The sequence below is a fragment of the Ananas comosus genome, linkage group 10 (assembly GCF_001540865.1).
Source record: "Ananas comosus cultivar F153 linkage group 10, ASM154086v1, whole genome shotgun sequence".
Taxonomy (NCBI): Eukaryota; Viridiplantae; Streptophyta; class Magnoliopsida; order Poales; family Bromeliaceae; genus Ananas; species Ananas comosus.
Window position 1 is genome coordinate 6,753,163 of NC_033630.1, and position 20,562 is coordinate 6,773,724.

General features: G+C 40.1%; 1 protein-coding gene across 1 annotated transcript; it reads right to left on the bottom strand.

The window, feature by feature from the left end:
- On the bottom strand, window positions 806–18,265 carry LOC109716514 (disease resistance protein RPM1-like). Its single transcript, XM_020242012.1, has 2 exons — window positions 18,160–18,265; window positions 806–3,992 (listed from the first exon to the last, which is right to left on the bottom strand). Exon 2 carries the CDS (start codon window positions 3,981–3,983, stop codon window positions 1,152–1,154), a length of 2,832 nt encoding a protein of 943 aa, XP_020097601.1. The 5' UTR covers window positions 3,984–3,992; window positions 18,160–18,265; the 3' UTR covers window positions 806–1,151.

A 20,562-nucleotide genomic window follows, 5' to 3' on the forward strand; every position in this document is an offset into this window, starting at 1 on the left:
TTACTAAATACTATTTAATTGAGAGTTTAATTAATTCCCTCCTCTGGCCGTACATCTTGTATGTAATGAATGTGTCAAATGAAGAGACTAATTAGAACTCACAGTCCAATTAGATTCTTAATTAAACTCTATTTATGTTTTAATAAAACTAAATCTCATCTTATCCTAATTAAAGTAGAATTTGACTTTAATTTAAATAACTATAAATTTAAATCGAAATCTAACAATAGATTTTCTCACTAATCGATCTGTTAAACAACAACATTTGTGAAACTACCTCTTCTATTTACTCTAATTTTATCTTGTTATATCAAGTCCTATTTTTCTTAGGATTAACTCAACCTAGTCAAGAACTGAAATTTGCTTTTATCCTTTCAGACATTATACGAAAGCTTTTTCTTCAAATTTTTTTTTAATCTTTTTAATAAGGGTAAAATATAGAAAATTCTATGTAAATACTTATTTTTTCACTTCCTCCACTTGCTTTCAAATATATATATATTTTCTCTTCTCAAAATTTCAAGTTCATGAATTTACACGCTCTTCGCCAGAGTTCTGTTACTACCATTCCGTCCATTTCTTATAATTTATATTGAATATACCCTTAAATTGTTAGAAATGCATAAAAAAAAAATTTATTTTTTCCTTAACAAGTAAAGAAAAGTTAGTCATCTTAGAAAGTAAAAAAATATGAATATTCACAAGGGAAGGTTTTTTTTTTATTTTAGCCAATAAATAAAGTTTTAAGGGTACAAAGCATTCTCCAAATACATAAATAAATAAAGTTTTAAAAGGGTACAAAGCATTCTCCAAATACATAAATAAATAAAGTTTTAAAAGGGTACAAAGCATTCTCCAAATACATAATACGAGTAGCTGAAAGCATGCACCAACTAATTTGATGCATCCACTTTTACACACACATACATTGAGAATAAAATAAAATAAAATACACATGCTATAAGATAACATCTGCATATATCGATCATCATTTTCAAATTTCCTCGAGCACGCACGGACGGATTGTTTAGAAGATCCGAGGCGGAAAATATGAAAGCATCAAGCTCGGTCGGTGCCTTGCAAAAAGTGCACAAGCTCACCTACATGATATGGAATTATTGAATCCTTTCTTCGACAACCTTGCCCTCTCGTCAGAACCGAATAGTAAAATTTGGGATGTGGCGAACCCTCGTGCGCCAGTCATTGCTGTGGTCGCCTTCTCCTCCTCCTCCTCCTCCTCCTCCTCCTCGTCGAAGCAGCTCAATAAGTTCCTCTGCTGGATACTCAATGTATAAATTCTTAAGGGTGGTAAGGTACTCGATGCCGTGGGGCAGCTCCTTTAGCTCTGGGCAACCGTATAGCCGAAGCTCATTCAGGCTTGCCATTGCTCCTCTTTCTATTTCCACCTGACTGAGCTTCGGGGAATGTGCTATTTCCAATTCCTTTAGCTTCGGGAATGATGTTGCTTGGAAGTGCAACATCATGCCATCATATGCCTTATAAAGTTCAAGAAGCATCAACGCGGGCAGTGCTTGCAGGTAAGGAAATGTATCTTCATCCAATTTTGCCCTTGAAAGTGTTAATCTGGTTAGGTTTGTTAGAGACCCAAAGGACGTGGCAAGCTCAAGGAGTGAGGTTTTGTCTAATTCACCACGCAGATATAATCTTTGAATTCGTAGAGGTAGGCGCAGGATGCCCAACTGCTGTAATTCTTCCCCATCTTCACTTTCGACACATAATTTGCTAAGATGGTTCATCTTTGTGATACTATTCCACAAGTCTGCACAGTGATGGGTTCTTACGCCTATTATCCCAAATTCCCGCAACTCTATCAAAGCTTTTACATTCCGCACAATCTCCTCAGTTGCACTAATATTTGCCAAACTCTGCAAGTCCTTCAAGCGCCTTATTCCCACCGGTGCCTTGATGCTCTTATCCATATTGTCGGGCAAATATAGATGTCTCAACTTTTGAAGCTCTGTTATTCCTTTTGGCAGCTTTTCTATTTCACTTCCATATGTATCTAACATTTGCAGATTTCGTAGCTTTCCAATTGATCTTGGAAGCTCCTTAATTTTTGTAGCTCTCAAACTAAGATAATGCAGGTTGAATAGGTTACAGATCTCACTCGGTAGTTTCTCGATTGGTGCTCCTTGTAGTTCCAAGACACGTAAAAATTTTGATGATCTTAAGACCGACTTCAGTAAATCATAGCTCATGGAATTTTTGAAAACAAGTACTGAACGCAAATGAGATTCGTCTTCAGGACGATAATTAGTTATATTGCATATGATTGACAAGCGGCGTGCTTTGGAACTCTGCAATTTTTTCTGTGAATGCTCGTAGACCATGCAGAAACTTAACTCCTTTGACTCCGAGAGAGCGAGGACTCGAATGATGTCATGCATTCGACATGCACAAACTCCACCGAATTCATTCCTCTTAACCACTTGTAGTAGGCAGCGATGAACAAGTTCGTTAAGGTAGTCCTCGGCCACTTCCTCCATCGTTCTTTCAGCTCTTTCTTCAATGAACCCTTCGGCCACCCAAAGCTGTATGAGCCTGAAACTTCCAATTTGACAATTTTCCGGAAAGCTAGAACAATATAAGAAGCAATTTCGAAGGTAATGGGGAAGATCGTCCAAACTAAGTTTCAAAATGTCATATACTTTTTCATGGATCTTTGATTCGCTCTTAGTTAGATACCACTCAAGATCTTTGTAAACCTTCTCCCACTCAGAACCGGTTTGTTCTCGAAATGATAAGAGACGGGCTATAGATACGATAGCAAGGGGCAAGCCACCGCACTTCTCGACAATTTTTTTACCACATTGTTCTAAAGGTGGCGGGCAAATCTTGTTTGCACTTTTCCAAAATACGTTTTTACAAAATAGATCCCACGAATCATTTGCCTTCAGTGTCTCTAGCTCAAACAAACGGTACTCGTCAGCTAGTAGTGCTACATTGCGAATTCTTGTTGTGAGAACTATTCTACTCTTGCTATTACTATTCAGAAGTGCATATTTTATATTGTCCATTACATCAGTACTCCAAACATCATCTAGAATGAGTACATACTTTTTATCCTGCGAGTAAGTGCGGATAGTCTCAACCAAGCTTCTGTAATCCATGGTATCAATGTTGTTAGGTGCTTCTCTTTTCTCAACCAAGCTTGTGTAATCCATGGTATCAATGTTGTTAGGTACTTCTCTTTTCTTACGATCTTCCCTATGAAACTCTTTTAAGATTTGTCTAAGCAAATCATGAGTCTCATAACTTTGAGATACAGCAACCCAGGCACAAGCATCAAAGGAAGCTTTGATGATATTGAACACATGAGTCACGAGAGTGGTCTTCCCTAGACCACCCATCCCAAACACTGAGATTATCACGTGCTGCCTTTGCTGCTCGTCCTCATCTTTTAACCATCTGAGCAATAAGTCCCTGTACTCGTCAAAACCCACGATATCATCCTCCTCGACAAAATGTGCTAATTCTGCACGGCTTTTGCTACCGCCAACAGCTATTAGAGGTCTTGCTTCATTTTCCATTCCTCTTGTATCATATCGCTTACTTCTTTCAATATTGCTTTGGAGCTTAATTTTGATCTCTTTAAGCCTCTTGCTAAGGTGATGCCAGGTTTTTATATTAATGCACCTCTTGATTGCTGTGGGTAGAACCCCTCCTTGCGCCTCACCCAGCTTGTACGTGAACTTATCTATAATATCCTCAATGTCGAAAGCCAAGTCTCTTGTTTGTTGTATAAAAATTTTTATGCTCTGATCCTTTTCTTTTAGTCTTTCTGCAGTCTGTAGGAAGGATTGCATGCCCTTAAGTTCATCCTTAATGTCACATATATCCTTCATGAGTTCTTTCATTGCTGATATCCGTGTTAGTAGTCGTGATGTTGCTGATTTAGTTGCTTCACTAGCTATGATAACGCCGATCTTCAGGAGTAATGAGCTAATCACAGCCTCCGCCATTGGGAATTCCTATGAAGTGAGCCCGGAATTAATAAATGGTCCTTTCAAACTATCATGTCTCTTCAAATGTACCACTAGAGAAAATGATTATTTTTTAGCGCTCTTATGATTCTAGGCAATTTTTGCAAAAAATATGTAATTGTCTCAACCAAAATAACTCTGTAGTGCACTGAACAAACATTTGTTAAAATCCTCAGTTAAAAGGAAGAAACACCAGTAACAACATTGTAGTCTCTAAGAACAAAAAATAATAACTTGTTTGAGAAGCAGTTTAACAAAATTTTCAGATAAAAGATTCATCATAACTAATCATACTAAACTCCTATATGACCTCAATGTATATTTGTAAAGCAAGATGTGGAATAGTCCTTAATTTAGAGGATTATGAAATCAATGAAGAGTTGGAAAGCAAATGAATCTACTGCCAGTCACTAAGTAGAGCGAATTGTATTAAGAGCGATTGTAAATTATTGTGCAATTAACCATTATAAGCCTAGTTGCCCTTGAAGGCCTCTTCTAGTTTATAATTAAGTTTATATCAGGACTCTTTAAGTCATTTGAGCAAGAAACTATTAGTGCTTATTCAAATAGTTTTGTTTTGACGGAAATATAAGAACTTAATTTTAGACGTGAACTTCCATATTTCTGAGGAGTCATAGTGGCTATTGGTCTTGTTACCCACAAGATTGATCTGATGGTAATCTATTAAAGACTTGAGATCTTTTACTCATTTACATAAGCCTTAAGATCTTGTACTCATTTACATGTTAAATAACTTGCGAATGATGTCAGTACACTGGTAGAAGATGTAAATAGGAAAGACAAACAAACTAAATTTGAATGTCATTAAACTGCATATATTAGTTGAGCTTTTGATATTAAATAAAATTCTCTCAACTATCTAGATCAATATCTATCCAAGATTATGAATTTAAGAATTTTTTTTTTAAAAAAAAATGTATTTAGAAGGTTTCTAATTTTGACCATTCGCATTAATGTGCCCTCTTGGTGATCCAGAAATTAAATTTTAAATATCACAAAACTCTTTTTCTATAAAGTTTGTGTATCTTTAATCATCTTTCATGGTATTGATCATCGAATTAAGTGCTCAATCATCAACAATAAAATGAAAGTATTATATAAGGCCAAATTATTCTAGCTTAGTTATTAGCTCTTGTCATCTCGTTTCCTAAGATGAAGTGAATCCAAACTATATATTGAGCCAAAAAGAATTACTCTCTATGCTTTATTAGAGAATTAAATAGCTTATAGCGAAGAAAATAAAAAACAAGAACACTTGGAACTTAAAAATTAATTAAAAAGAATAAGTGGAAGAAGAACAAATGACCACAGATCTCAGGAAGAGATTGAAGAGGGGGTTGCTCCAAATATCAAATTTGATAAAGAAATAAATAATTGGGAGCAAATAATTTGGACAGTGCAGCTACCGATGGAGAAACTTCTTCCCTCTTTATTATGAGAGATTCTATTATACATCAAATGTACCGCATCATCAATTAAAAGTCAAATATATCTCTTCTTTTGAGTAAAATATATAATAAAAATATTTTTCTATTAACCATGATGTAATGGATGAACATAAAGGAACAATTTGATTGGTAGGTGATGACACATCACCAATATAACTAATGCATACAAGATTTTTTTTTTTCCTTTACTGTTCCTAGCAGCACTTGATTGCAGTGGGCCATGATGAATTATGGGCCTGTTTGGCCAATATTCTGAAAAAAAATAATTTTTACCGAATTAATTTTAATTTAGAAAATTAATTTTAGCTAAAAATTGTAGAGCGCTTAGCTGAATCTAACAAAAAAGCGATTGTAAAGACTGAGATTTTGGCAGTGCAACTATGTTGGAAACCGGATGGATCGTCCGTCATGTGCTACCAACAAAGATGCACGAAAAATAGAGAAAATCGACCGAACGGTAAAAGAAATAAATGCAGAAAGAAGAAACCAAGATTTACGTGGTTCGGCAATTGCCTACGTCCACGGGGAGAGCGAGAGAGATGTATTCCACTATATGAAGAAATAGAAGTACAAGCTTACACCTTATGTCTTCTCCGGATAAAAAACCAAGAACCTTATGGTGAATCCCACCTTCTTGTTCCAACGAAAACTCCAAGAAAATACCGAAAAAGCTTTTCGTAAAACCAAGAAGACCAAATTAGAGAAGTATAGAAACTCTAACCAAATTCCTTTATGCCGTTGCTTCGAAGAATCCGAACCGCTCAGGCAATTGGTTGAGAACCGCCGCTCCGCCGCCAACGTCAATCCGTCGCATGCGTGCTACCGCGCATCTCTTTTTCTTGCTACCGTACGGCTATAGGAAGCTGTGAATTAATTAGCCCGATGCTAATTAAATTTCTACCACATGACGCATCGTACGGTTCACCCCAGCATGAATATATAGTGCTAATTAACCCGGTCAAAAGTCAACCAATGTTAATTGGAGTCGGTTTGAGAAGTATAAACCGAATATGGTTTTGATGCATGCAATCCCAATATTAATTAGATTCAGCCTCATCTCTTACACCAACGTGAATCAACTTTAAGAATTAATATATTCCGTAGACCCGGTGCATGGACAAAACCAATAAAAAAGAAGGCATATCTTTAACATTCTCCACCTTGACTTCTTTTTTACTTCATTACTCTCTCTCATCTTATCGCCCCCTCTCCCTGAGGCATTCAGTCATTAGCAGTCATGCAAATTAGCCAAGTTTAGACAGTGTCTAAACTTATCCGCTGTTACCGGCTTTGTCATGATGTCAGCTACATTATCCTTTGTGGAAACCTTTATAAGCTGAATTTCTCCATCATCCTCATTAGTGAGCTCCCGTAATTTGTGATACTTGATTTCTATGTGCTTTGTCCTCCCATGGTAAACTGGATTCCTGGCGAGACATATAGCACTCTGACTATCACAACCGATAATCATTTTTTCCTGCATGATCCCGAGTTCACCAACCAAGCCTCTAAGCCAGACTGCTTCCTTAGCTGCTTCAATTGCCGCCATATACTCCGCTTCTGTAGTTGACAAGGCTACAGTGCGCTGCAACGTAGATTTCCAACTGATAGGTCCGCCGCCCAGCAGAAAGACGTAACCTGTAATAGACCTACGCTTGTCCAAATCACCCGCATAGTCGGAATCTACAAACCCCTTCACTTCATCATTACCAGAATCTTTCGAGTAGAGAATACCTTTATCTGATGTGCCCTTCAGATACCGCAAAATCCACTTCACGGCCTCCCAGTGTTGTTTTCCTGGATTCGACATATACCGACTGACAACACTAACTGCATGTGAAAGATCAGGCCTAGTGCAGATCATAGCATACATCAGGCAACCGACTGCACTAGCATATGGTATCTTTGACATAGAAGTAATCTCCTCATCCGTCTTGGGACACATCTCCTCAGAAAGTTTGAAGTGTTGGGCTAATGGAGTCTTGACCGCCTTCGCCTCTGACATATTAAATTGCTTTATAATAGCTCGTATATATGTCTTCTGCGATAACCATAACTTACCCTGTATGCGGTCGCGTCTGATCTCCATACCTAGGATTTTCCTAGCACCTCCTAGGTCCTTCATGTCAAATTCTCGGCTCAACTGATCCTTTAATTGTTGCACTTCATTCGGATTCTTAGCTGCTATAAGCATATCGTCTACATATAGCATAAGCAGAATAAACGAACCATCTTCAAGCCTCCGATAGTAGACACAACTGTCATATAAACTTCTGCTATAACCATGCTCGATCATAAACCCGTCAAACCGCTTATACCACTGCCTCGGTGCCTGCTTCAACCCGTAGAGAGATCTTTTCAGTTTGCACACCAGATTCTCCTTCCCCGGCTGAACAAAACCTTGAGGTTGTTCCATATAAATTTCTTCTACTAGATCCCCATGAAGAAATGCGGTTCGAACGTCAAGCTGCTGAAGCTCTAAATCAAACATAGCCACCATAGCTAGAAGCATCCTAATTGACGCGTGTTTTACCACCGGTGAGAAAATCTCATTGAAATCAACTCCCTTTACTTGCGCATAGCCCTTGGCTACTAACCGCGCCTTGAATTTTTCTGGTTCTCCATCTGCACCCTGCTTCTTTTTGTAGATCCACTTGCAACCGATAGATCTCTTCCCTTCCGGTAATGGAATCAGATCCCATGTCTGATTCTTCTGTAGAGACTCCATCTCTTCTGTCATAGCCGCCATCCATCTGCCACTATCTCTGTCCTGCATCGCCTCCTGATAGGAAGTGGGATCATCTGATGTAATTAATAAGGCATAAGATACTATATCCTCCAACCTGTACCGTAAAGGTGGACGAATCTGTCTCCTTTCCCTTCCTTTAGCGATAGAGTAGGGCTCCTCCGAAGTGCTTTCAATCGGATCGCTTTGTGTACCATGATCATCCTGATAGTGGGGCTGCTCCACCTGATCATCTACACCCTCTTGCCGCTCCACCTGGATCTGCGTAGTTTTTGACTGTTCTTCACGTTGAGCCTCCTGATGATCCTTACGCGGCATAGCTTTTTCGTCAAAAACTACGTCCCTGCTAATCACCTTCTTCTTGGCGATAGGGTCCCACAGCTTGTATCCTTTAACACCCATATCGTACCCAAGAAATATGCAGGGCTTTGACTTCGAATCTAATTTTGTGCGCTGATTTTCCTGGATATGGACATAAGCAGGACAACCAAAGACCCGTAAGGAGGAATAATCTGCAAGTTTACCTGTCCATACTTCCTCCGGTGTTTTGAGTTCGATTGCTGTGGCGGGAGATCGATTAATAATATAGCACGCCATATCTACTGCTTCAGCCCAGAACTCCTTTGGCAAATCTGCACATAACCTCATGGATCTGGCACGTTCTAGCAATGTCCGGTTCATCCTTTCTGCTACCCCATTCTGCTGTGCAGTACCTGGAACCGTGTAATGACGTACAATACCTTCATCCTTGCAGAATTTCTTAAACTCCCGAGAAGTGAACTCTCCACCATTGTCCGTTCGAAGAACCTTGACCTGCTTCCCAGTTTGTTTCTCCACCTCATTCTTCCAATGTCTGAACTTTATAAATGCCTCAGACTTTTCCTTCATGAAGAATACCCAAACCTTACGGGAGAAATCATCGATAAATGTAATAAAATATCGCGCACCACCTTTCGAAGTCACCGGAGCCGGTCCCCACACGTCCGCATGGATATACTCAAGTATACTTTTACTTTTATGACTGGAGGTCCTGAAACTCAACCTTTTCTGTTTTCCAAATAAACAAAATTTGCAGAAATTAAGTTTACAGGATTTAATACCTTTGAGTACTCCCCTTTTATGCAGTTCCAACATCCCTCTTTCACTCATGTGGGCTAGTCTCATGTGCCAGAGCTCCGTATCATCAGCATCATGATCTTCTGAGGATGTTACCGCAACGCCTCCAATCACCGACTCGCCGATCAGCCTGTACAGATTCCCTTTCTTCTCTCCCTTCATGACGACCATGGCACCCTTTTTAACCTTGACGACTCCACCTGAAATGCTAATAGAACAGCCAGTAGAGTCAAGAGTACCAAGTGATATAAGATTTAACCTGAGATCCGGAATGTGTCTCACATCCGTTAACGTCCTCACCACACCATCAAACATCTTTATTTTTACTGTTCCGATACCGACCATCTTGCAGCTAGTGCGATTACCCATCATAACACTACTGCCTTCACAAGACTTATAAGTATCAAATAAAGACCTGTTTGGAGACATGTGATAAGAACAACCAGAATCTAATATCCAGTCACCGTGAGAGTCAGAATCTGTTGTAACCGTCAAGACGTCCTGACCGGAATCACTGGCTACGCTCGCCGTATCTGCAGAGGAATTCTGATTTCGCAGCCAAGCCTTCCTCTTTTCGCAGTTCTTTTTCATGTGGCCCTCTTTCTTACAGAAGTAACACTTCACCTTTTTCGATTTTGACTTGGAACGGGATCTTCCTTTACCTGCATCACGTTCTCTTGATCGTCCCCTTCCTCCACTTGTATCATTTACGACCAAACCTGCACTGCTTTCTTCGGTACTCGCCTGCAACCTGATCTCTTCAGATAAAAGTGTCGATGTAACATCTTCCATCTTTAGAGTTTGCTTCCCGTACAGTATGGTGGTCACCAAGTGATTGTAGGACGACGGAAGTGATGTAAGAAAAATCAACGCCTTATCGTCCTCGTCAACCTTGACATTAATGCTGAGCAAATCCGCAATAATTTTATTAAAGGTGTTCAAGTGTTCCGTTATTGCCGTACCTTCCTTCATGCGTAGCCCATATAATTTTTGCTTTAGGTACAGCACGTTCGAGAGGCTTTTGGTCATGTACAGCTTCTCTAGCTTGTTCCACATGCCGACTGTAGTTTCTTCATCCATTACGTTATACATCACCTCATCTGCTAGACACAATATAATTGTATTCACCGCCCGCAGATCAATATCCTCCCAATCTTCGTCGCTCATCGATGTCGGCTTTTTCGATTTTCCGAGCAACGCCTTATGAAGGCCCTGTTGAACCAGAAGGGCTTTCACTCTTCTCTGCCAGAGACCGAAGTTTCCTTTACCGTCAAATTTCTCCACCTCAAACTTAGAAGACGAGACTTTCGACATCTCTGATGTAGCACGAACCTTACGCTCTGATACCATTTGTTGGGAACCGGATGGATCGTCCGTCATGTGCTACCAACAAAGATGCACGAAAAATAGAGAAAATCGACCGAACGGTAAAAGAAATAAATGCAGAAAGAAGAAACCAAGATTTACGTGGTTCGGCAATTGCCTACGTCCACGGGGAGAGCGAGAGAGATGTATTCCACTATATGAAGAAATAGAAGTACAAGCTTACACCTTATGTCTTCTCCGGATAAAAAACCAAGAACCTTATGGTGAATCCCACCTTTCTTGTTCCAACGAAAACTCCAAGAAAATACCGAAAAAGCTTTTCGTAAAACCAAGAAGACCAAATTAGAGAAGTATAGAAACTCTAACTAAATTCCTTTATGTCGTTGCTTCGAAGAATCCGAACCGCTCAGACAATTGGTCAAGAGCCGCCGCTCCGCCGCCGACCTCAATCCGTCGCATGCGAGCAAACTTCTCTTCTTTAACCGTACGGACGGGGCACCTTTAATTAATTAGCTAGGCACCGAATGCTAATTAATTGGGCCTCCACACCATGCACCCACGAAGCCGTACATCCCTCTATTAGAGCCGGACACCTTTAATTAATTAGCATCTCTAATTAATTTTGGCCACCACTCGACACCCTTGCCGTACATGCATATGCATGTATATATAGAGAGGGATTTGGCTCAATCCTACTCTAATTCAATTGAATATAGAGTCATATATGGAAAACTAATCCTAGTCTATCTAGGATTCCAATTTAAATTAGGATCCACCAAAATAAATCCTCATGAGATCCTTTTTATTTTTCCATAAACCAATAAAAAAGAAGGCATATCTTTAACAAACTAAACTCTCTGTTGATGATGTTCCTGTGTGTAATTGAATTACATAAGCACTCGTCAAGTTTCAGGAGAAAATGAGCTAGAATGGAGAAGTTACGCGATTATTACTAATCACTTAAAGTGAATAGTAACACTGATTTTCCGGAGAAGCCACAGAGTAGAGTTGGCTTTCGGCGCGTATCGGACTCCGTTTATAGTGATCCAATAGCTCGTTTCGACCTATTCAGCTATTCTGGAACCAATGGCACTGACGAATTTCAAATCTGATGCATGGTTTTTGAGAAAAAGGGATTTTATCGAAAGGAGGGTTTTCGCTTTTTGCTATTCTTGCATTGTGAAACCCCTCGTGCTCCATGCTTGTGATCTGGAGTAGGGTGATGGACGTTTCGGGTCCCTACTAGCAGTAGGGAAGTCAAATTCAGATTTGAAATTAGGGTTTTCGGGTTTACACATTAGTATATGTGTAATTTTGGGAACTTTGGAGAGCGGACAAGTTTCAGTGCGAATCCGTGACCGATCGAGGTGAACCAAAATCGTAGCTTTGTTGTTTCCATCGTGCTGATCGCACTGGTACAATCCGTTCGCAAATCCGACGGACGGATCTGCGGAGATTGCGTGTTGATTGACGAGAGGTCGGTGATGGCAAAATGGTATTTTTGCAAAAGTTGCGACATTTTATGTATCATTTCGCGTGAGATCGCACGTGGAGGGGTATTCACGTGTTTTACTCGTGCTGTGAGGGACTTGGAATGAAATAATCTGTTTAGAGGGTCTTGTGCGCAAATTTGCCATTTGCTTATAAGTGACCACTTAGGGTTTCTCCATGGAAACCCTAACCCTTGGCCTCCCTCTTCCTCAACTGAACCCAGCCACCTCCCTCTTGTTCCCCTGCCCTAGCTCTGCGCGCACCCCGGCCATCGGCAAGGTCCCCCGACTGTCGGAAAAGCTTGGGTGGCCTTTCCTCCACCAACCTCCTCCACTTCTGTCCGAGGGCAACCCAGGAGGATCATCGCTGTTGGGCACCATTTCTGGCAGTACCTCAGAGCACAGTCAACCCGCCGTGCCGGCCGCCGTCGTCCCTGTGGGCCTCAAGCAGCCGCCGTGTCTTCTTGCAGCCACCTGGTGCAGGTTCGGTCCACGTCATCTCCGCGTGGCGCCGTCTCCCTTGGCCGGTCGAGACGCCCTCCTGCGACCTCCGGCGAGCCCCCGCCACCGGACGGGGCCGCCCCCGAGCGCCGCGCCGCCGCCCTGGCAGGCTGCGGCCGGATCTGGGTAGATCCGGCCAGGGAGCTTCAGCCCCCTTATGCACTACCGCCGCCACTTTGGGTCGGCCGAGTTGCCTTCCCCTGAAGCTCCAGCGACCCTCGCGCGCTGCCACCGCCTCCTCCGTTGGTCGCCGCCATCGCATTANCGCCGTCGTCCCTGTGGGCCTCAAGCAGCCGCCGTGTCTTCTTGCAGCCACCTGGTGCAGGTTCGGTCCACGTCATCTCCGCGTGGCGCCGTCTCTTTGGGTCGGCCGAGTTGCCTTCCCCTGAAGCTCCAGCGACCCTCGCGCGCTGCCACCGCCTCCTCCGTTGGTCGCCGCCATCGCATTAGCTCTCCGCGGCCACTCCTGACTAGCTCAGGCTGAGGCTGGGTCCTCTTCGTCCCCTGCGCCGCCGCCGCTCTGGATCAGCCTCGCCACCTTCCCCGGACTCCGGCGACCTGTCCGGCGACCTGTCGCCATAGCTGTGGAGCTTCCCGGATCGCCAACGTGGCCGGAGCTGCCAAGGGTGCTCGAGCCGAGCCCAAACGGGCTTGGGGACGTTGCTGCATTACCACCGCCACCTCCCGCCGTCGGTTGGCCTAAGCGCCATCCTTCCCTGGCCGGCCGTGTCCGGTTTCTGCCGGCGCCTCCGCCGCTGGAGCCTCCCTGCTAACCGGACTGGGCCGCGCTCTCCTAGGATTGCCGCGGCTAGGGCATCATTGCCCGCCGCCTTCGCCGCTCTCCGCCGCCATCCGAGGTGAGCACCGTACTCCTCACCTCCCTCGCACCCATCCCTGGTGCGTGCGCACCTCGCCGTGCCGCCGGTAGCCGGCCGGAGCAAGCTTTCTCTGGCCAAGTCCGAAATAGGGCTTATTTTGAGTAAGATACTGTTCCGAGCAATTCAGGCCTCCCCGATCTCTGTGGAAGGGAGCATGATGATCGTGACACATCGCTGATCATCGTGCTCACTTTAGTTTCTGTCGGGGAGACTCTGTTCTGCTGTTTTTGCGGTGTCGCCCCTTTTTGGGGCTTTTGGTTGCTGTTTCGGTTTGCACACGCGTTTTCCGGTGACCCAGGGCTATTCTGATGCCTTCGGAGGTGAGCACCGTGATCGTTGGTCAGTTCCTATCGTTGCGCTCACCTCATTTAAGGTCAGCAAGCCCTTGGTTTGCTATATAAGCATGTTTTACATGCTGTGCGTGCTGTTTGCAGTCTTTCGCATTGCTCCCGCGTTCTCCACAGTGGTCGGCCGTGCTCCGAAGTGTGAGCACAGCCTCCGGCACGCCGAGACCTGTCAGCAGATGACTCGGATTGACTGAATGATCATCGGTTTGCATTTTTGGGCCATAAAACCCTGAAAATCGTATGAAATAATGCGATTTCATATAATCGGGAGGGCTTTTATGCAATTGTGACTGTTGTGGCCACTGTTGGCAGCGTGTGCGGGCAGTGGGTGACCTCTGGACTGATTGTCCAAGGCCCCAGGCCTTTGCGAAAAGCGAAAAGGGATTTTCGGCGCGTTTCTCAGCGAAATCTGCCGACGGAACGCGGGTTCGGTTCGGAATTCTTCCTACGGTGCCTCGTGAGCTATTGTTGCGTCACTAAGCCTTGTTGGCTGGTCACCCTCATCGTTTCGAGGGTTCGAAAATGACGGGTGAGCGACGGTGGGTTTCGGTGTCAAAATTGACACTTCCGGGAACTCGGATCGGAACGATTGTCCAACGATAATCGTTTCGGAGTGAGTTAGTGTTTTCGCTGCCAGGTCACATTAAAATAAGTGTTTATCGGCAGCGAGTGACTCGTGGTACGATTCGGTGCGTTCCGGGATAGTTCGTGGGTCCTGGCAGAGTCCCAGTACGGTTTTCGGGATTTCCGACGTATTACGGTAATCATTTTTGGGAAACCGATTTTCGTAGAGTTATTAGTGGTTTGTTTGTGTTAGCGGGTTAGATTCTAACCCGCTGGACCTTTCGTAGGTCCGGTTGATTATTCCTCGGCCAGTATCACGTTTGTACAGGTGGGTACTTCGATCCGAAGTCGGTACAGTGGTGCACGCTCGGTGATGGTTTCTTACCCTTGCTCTCCTGATTGTTACTATTGCTTAGTATTTATTGAGCCTTGCACCCATATTGTTTTCGTCATAATCTACTCAGTATTTCCATGTTTAGGAGTAGAGTAGATTTGTCTGCATATGACATCTGCGACCTGATTGGTCGGTTCTTGTACTTCACATCCGTGGTTCTGATATATGTGGTCGATTGGAGCACTCGGTGACCTATACAGTCAGTATACCTGGAGGGTTTGGATCGTCAGCTAGTTGCCGATGCTTGGTTATGACCTAGTCGGTCAGTTCGTTATATCTGGTATTGCAACCTTGTTGGTCGGTCTTTTGTCTCGTATTTGTGACCTATTCGGTCGACTTACTGCATTGTTATTGTGACTTGCTCGGTCGGTTCTATTATCTGATGGGCAGTGATTGTCGGCTGGTTGCCGACGGTTGGCTATTGAGCATATTAGCATCGATCGCCACTGCTCGTACGCATTTCACGAACATTAGCGATTTGGCCACCGCAAGAGGGTGTTCTTTTCCGGAAAAGTGGTTGGAATGCCAACCCGTGAACCCAGGTGCTTTATGCGAGGGTATATGCTTTCAGATCCGGGTGCTTTATGCGATGGTCATAAACCATTCAAACCCGGGTGCTTTATGCGAGGGTCATGTACAGGTTGAGCAGTTGTGGCACAGGCCTGAGGTCTACGGACCGATAGGTAGTTTCCAAATTGGGTATTTTTGGACTTGTCGTCTGGTTGACGCATATAACTATAGTAGCGGTTGTTGCATACATACTTACAGTTCTTTCTTTACAGTTGTCTTGCTACTATAGTTGATATCCATGTATGCATTCAGTTTTCTTTACAGTAACGGTAGTTATTCTTATACATCTTGTTCATGTATTATAAATAATAATTTTTTAAAATCTTATTTTAAAATTTGAATTCAAAATTTGAATTTGAATATAAAGTTTTTAATTTTAAAGTTAAACAATTAAAAATTTAAATTTAAATTTAAATTGTTAAATAATAGAAATAAATTTGAATTTTCAATTTTCAAATTTTAAATTCCAAATTTCAAGCTTATAATTTAAAATATAAATTTTAAAATTTAATTTATTTTAAAAAATTTTAAAATATAACTTTAAAAATTTTTAAATTTTAATTTTTTTAAATTGCAAATTTCAAAATTTTAAAATTTTTAAATTTTAAAATTGAAATTTAATGTTTAAATTTTAAATTTTAGAATTTAAAATTTAAAATTTGAGATTTGAAATTAAAAAATAATATTTTATTTTTAAATTTAAAATTACATTTAAAATTTCAAATTGAAAATTGAAAATTTAAATTTAAATTTTAAATTTTTAAAATTGAATTTTTAAATTTCATTTTAAATTCTAAATTTAAATTAAAAATATGAATCTCAATTTTAAATTTAAATTTTTGATTCCTAAATCAGAATTAGATTTAAAAAAAAAAGTAGGTTTTACATTGTTTTTGGACTAAAAATCAGAAAATGTGAAATCAGATTTTGCAAGAAATAGCCCTATAGCTACTATATATATATATAATTATTATATATATATATATACAGAACTAGGCTCGAATATTATCAATAACACTAAGCTATTGGTACTATTAGTTTTTTAGCCATTAGATTGAAAACTGTATGGTTCGGATAATATGAGTTCTCTAGGGTTGAGTGAGTGGTTGGTTGAATAATATAATCTAACGGGTAAAAATAATCAAAAGGGTTAAATCTAACTGTGGAAAACTCGATAGCACCAAATCTTTGGTACTATTGATAGTATCCTAGCCGGACTCTCTCTCTCTCTCTCTCTCTCTCTCTCTCTCTCTCTCTATATATATATATATATATATATATATATATATATATATATATATTAAGCATAAAAGACTTGGTGTTTCTGACTTTTCGACCTTGGATCAGGTCCTTTGATTATTTCTATCATTTGGATTAATAATATTATCCTATAGGAACTACTCAATCCTAGAGAACACTATCATGCCAACCATACAATTTTTTATTCAAGGGTCAAATAGTTGAAAGCATCAAATAGAGAGAAAAAGAGAGAGAGAGAGAATTGGGCTAGAATACTATTAATAATATTTTGGCTCTTTTACTATCAAATTTTTAAACTTGGATGAAAAATTATAGAATTAGAATAATAGTGGTGTAGGTTTAGTTGTGGTCCCCTAGGGTTTAAACAAAACAAGTTAAGTAATAGTTAATTCAATTGTCACAGTGTCACGTTATCCGTTAGAAATTATCCGGCTACTTATTCAATTATTATCAAATAATTATACCAAAGTAAAATTTCATCTAAAAAGTGAAATAACTTTTGACCAGTGATCTAATTGAAATAGAAGTTAAAGTTCCATAACTTGATTTGAAAAAAAAAACTAAAAATTTTATGAAGTAAATGAAATTTCAGGAAAAATTAGGTGACTAATAATGTATTAGACTTAATTATATGCAATTACTTGTAGATGTGTACGACATATATACTTAAATACATCATATGTCACGCTGATATACACTTACATTATTACATATGCGTGTATATATTATTTAATTACTCTTTCCCTCTTCCTCTATCCTGCACTTAATTCTTATCTTTAAGCCAATTTAAATCTTGGGTTAGTTGACTTTGAATAAGTATAAAGCAAACCAAATTTTAATTTTTTTCATCTTATTTCGTTATCGTGCGAACATGGTGGAATCGAGTTTTTATACTAATAACCTCATAACGATAAGAGCTAATTTCATGAGTACATATCCTTCCGTCCACCTCTAATTTTATAGATATTTCTAAAAAATTATCAATATAAAAAATGATCTTTTAATTTTAAGAAGCTATTCAAATTACTTTATTAACTCAGTTTAAAATTGTATGCTAATTTATTTTTCCTTTAAAATTGTTCTATTCATTTCCAACATATATACAATTTGTTGAAATGAATTCTTTTTATTGCCCGTACCATTATATGGAGCTAGGCTGGTATACTATTAAAAGTATTTGGAAACTAAATTTCATAACTTTTTGACATCATTTGACTAGTATCTTTAATCATCTTTCATGGTATATATTGATCATCGATTTAAATACTCAATCATCAGTAATAAAGTGAAAATACTACATGAGACCAAATTATTCTAGCTTAATTATTATCTCATGTTATGTTGTTTCCAAAGATCAACTGAATCCAAACAACACATTAATCAACAAAGACATATAATATACTCCTTGCAACTTTTTGCGGAATCAACTACTTGATAGCAAAGAAAATAAAAATTAATTAAAAAGATAGGGGGAGAAGAAGAAGAACAACTAACCACAGATCCAAAAAGGAGATTGAAGAGGGAGCTGCTCCAAAATAATTAATCTCAAATTTAATTAGAGAAAATACTGCAACCAAAGAAGCTCTTGGAAGTTGATGTCTTATAGGGATTGAGGAGTGAGAGATGATCGAGGATGAACTATATTTATAGTATAAACAAATATAATTGGGAGTAGATAAAAGGCCGAACGGTGTAGCCACCAGGAAACTTCCCTCATGGCTTTTTAAATCCACCAACTGGGAGCAGATGAAAGAGACAATCGGGAGCATTTATCTTGTGGGTTAATTGTATACACGTTCCTGCAATGATCATGGTGAATTGCAGATATATTCCTGCTTAGCTCAACTTTTATAAGTTGTTCCTACAAAAGTCCTAATGTATTCAGATATGTTCTTACCGTTAGTTTTCATTAGAAAAATTTCATTAACCACAGTTAAAATACTTAACCATGGTTAATTAATAAGCTGAATTGACAATTTTAACCCCTTCTTTTTCTTCACCCTCTTCCTCTTCCCTCTTTTTCGTCACCGGCGACGGAGGAGATGCGGCTGCGAACCCTCTCCCTCTTCCTCTTCCTCTTCCTCTTCCCCCTTCTTGTTCCTCTCCTTCTTCCTCTTCTCTCTTCTTCGTCATTGGCGAATCCGACCCCGACCTTGTCGAAACACCGCCGACGTCGCCGACGCCGCCGACGCCAACCTTCGCCGCCTCCTCTCCACTGTATCTTTCGTTGCCATTGTCGCGCGATGCTTCCGCGCTTGGTATTGCACCGTCGCCGCAGCCGCCTCCCGCCTCTCCTCCTCAATCGGCGACCTCTCCAACCTCGCCTCCGAGCTCCTTCGACCTCCGCCGCCTCCATTTTCTTCTTCTTCGTATCCTCCTCTTCTCCTCTTTTTGTTTTTTTGTCGTCGTCGTCAATGATCCGCCGCCGCTGTCGCCGCCGTCCACTCCCGAGGAAGAGAAAGAGGAAGGGGGTTACTGCAAATGTACTTTTGGAGGGACATATTTGTGAGGGCAAAAATATCATTTTACGAGCATACTGTTTAAAAATTAACAGTTCTCTAACGGATCCTAACCAGAGGGACATATCTAAATATATTAGGACTTTTGCAGGAACAAATTATGAAAGTTGAGTTTTGCAGGAATATATCTGTAATTCATCATATTTGCAGGGACTGTATGTAATTAACCCTTTTCTCTTTGTCGCGCTACGAATTAAATAAATTTTTTTTTTGCTATCGTATAATTTTGCCTTTTTTTTTCAATAAAGGAGCTCCCATGGAAAAATAGCAAGATACTACATTCCTACAAGGGATTAAAAGATAATATATTACTAGTCTAAAACCTGCACCTAATTACATATTTGTAATTCATTAAAGATAAGAGTAATGCTTCTATACTTGTTGTTTTATTTATTTATTTATTTATTTATTTATTTATTTTGTCACCATTCATTCACTCCTATTCAATGGCTCAGATTTAATTTTTTTAAAATTGTGATCTATAATAGCAAATCACTTTGGAAAAGGTACGGATTACCAAGTACCTCAAAGAAGGGTATTTTTATCTTTTAATATATAAGCAATTTAGTCAGTTTACATCTACTATATTATCAAAATTTTTATTCTCTCTTTGTTTCCTTTTTCTCCCTCTATCTTTCCTCTCATATTTTGTGGACCAACTATGAATTTTGTCTATATCCACTTTGTATCCGACCCGAATCATATATAAAGTTTAATATTATATTCAAATTTATATTTAATATAAAATATTTTGAAATATGGTAAAGAGAAATAATTGTTTCGGATTCTGGTCTTTGGGTTTGGGTTTGGTTTCCGGCTTCGGAAAGTTGGTTAGTTTCGGATTTGGATATGGAATTTTGAAATCCGTTGAGTTCGGAAAGAGATTTTGCGATTGTTAGTCAGGTTTGAATTCAAATTCCTAATCTTTTTTTTTTTGACTAGTAATCCAAATCTTTTTAATTTTTATGTTTAAAATTATGTTTAAAATAATTATTAACTCTAACAGTTAAAATGTTTTTATTATGTTTAACGGTTCCAAAATATTTTTTTCACGCCCCCGCCCCGAAACCGCTACCGATTTGGTCCGGTTCGGGCGCGCCGAGCGGACGCCGGACGGACAGCACCTCCCCTGCCCGTCCAAGGCTCAACAATAGGAATGTGTACAAAAATTTACCCAGGAAACTAAATTCTAAACATACACACTCAACGGGGCACAAACAGTGCCAACAACTAAGAGCAAGTAACACAAGTATAATACAAGTGAATAAAGAGAGATCTACTATCTATTACATCACAATTGCATCATTCTTTTACATTTACATCTTTCTTCCTCCAAAATGAATACATGTTCATTTAAATACAACATTAGTTTTCCAAA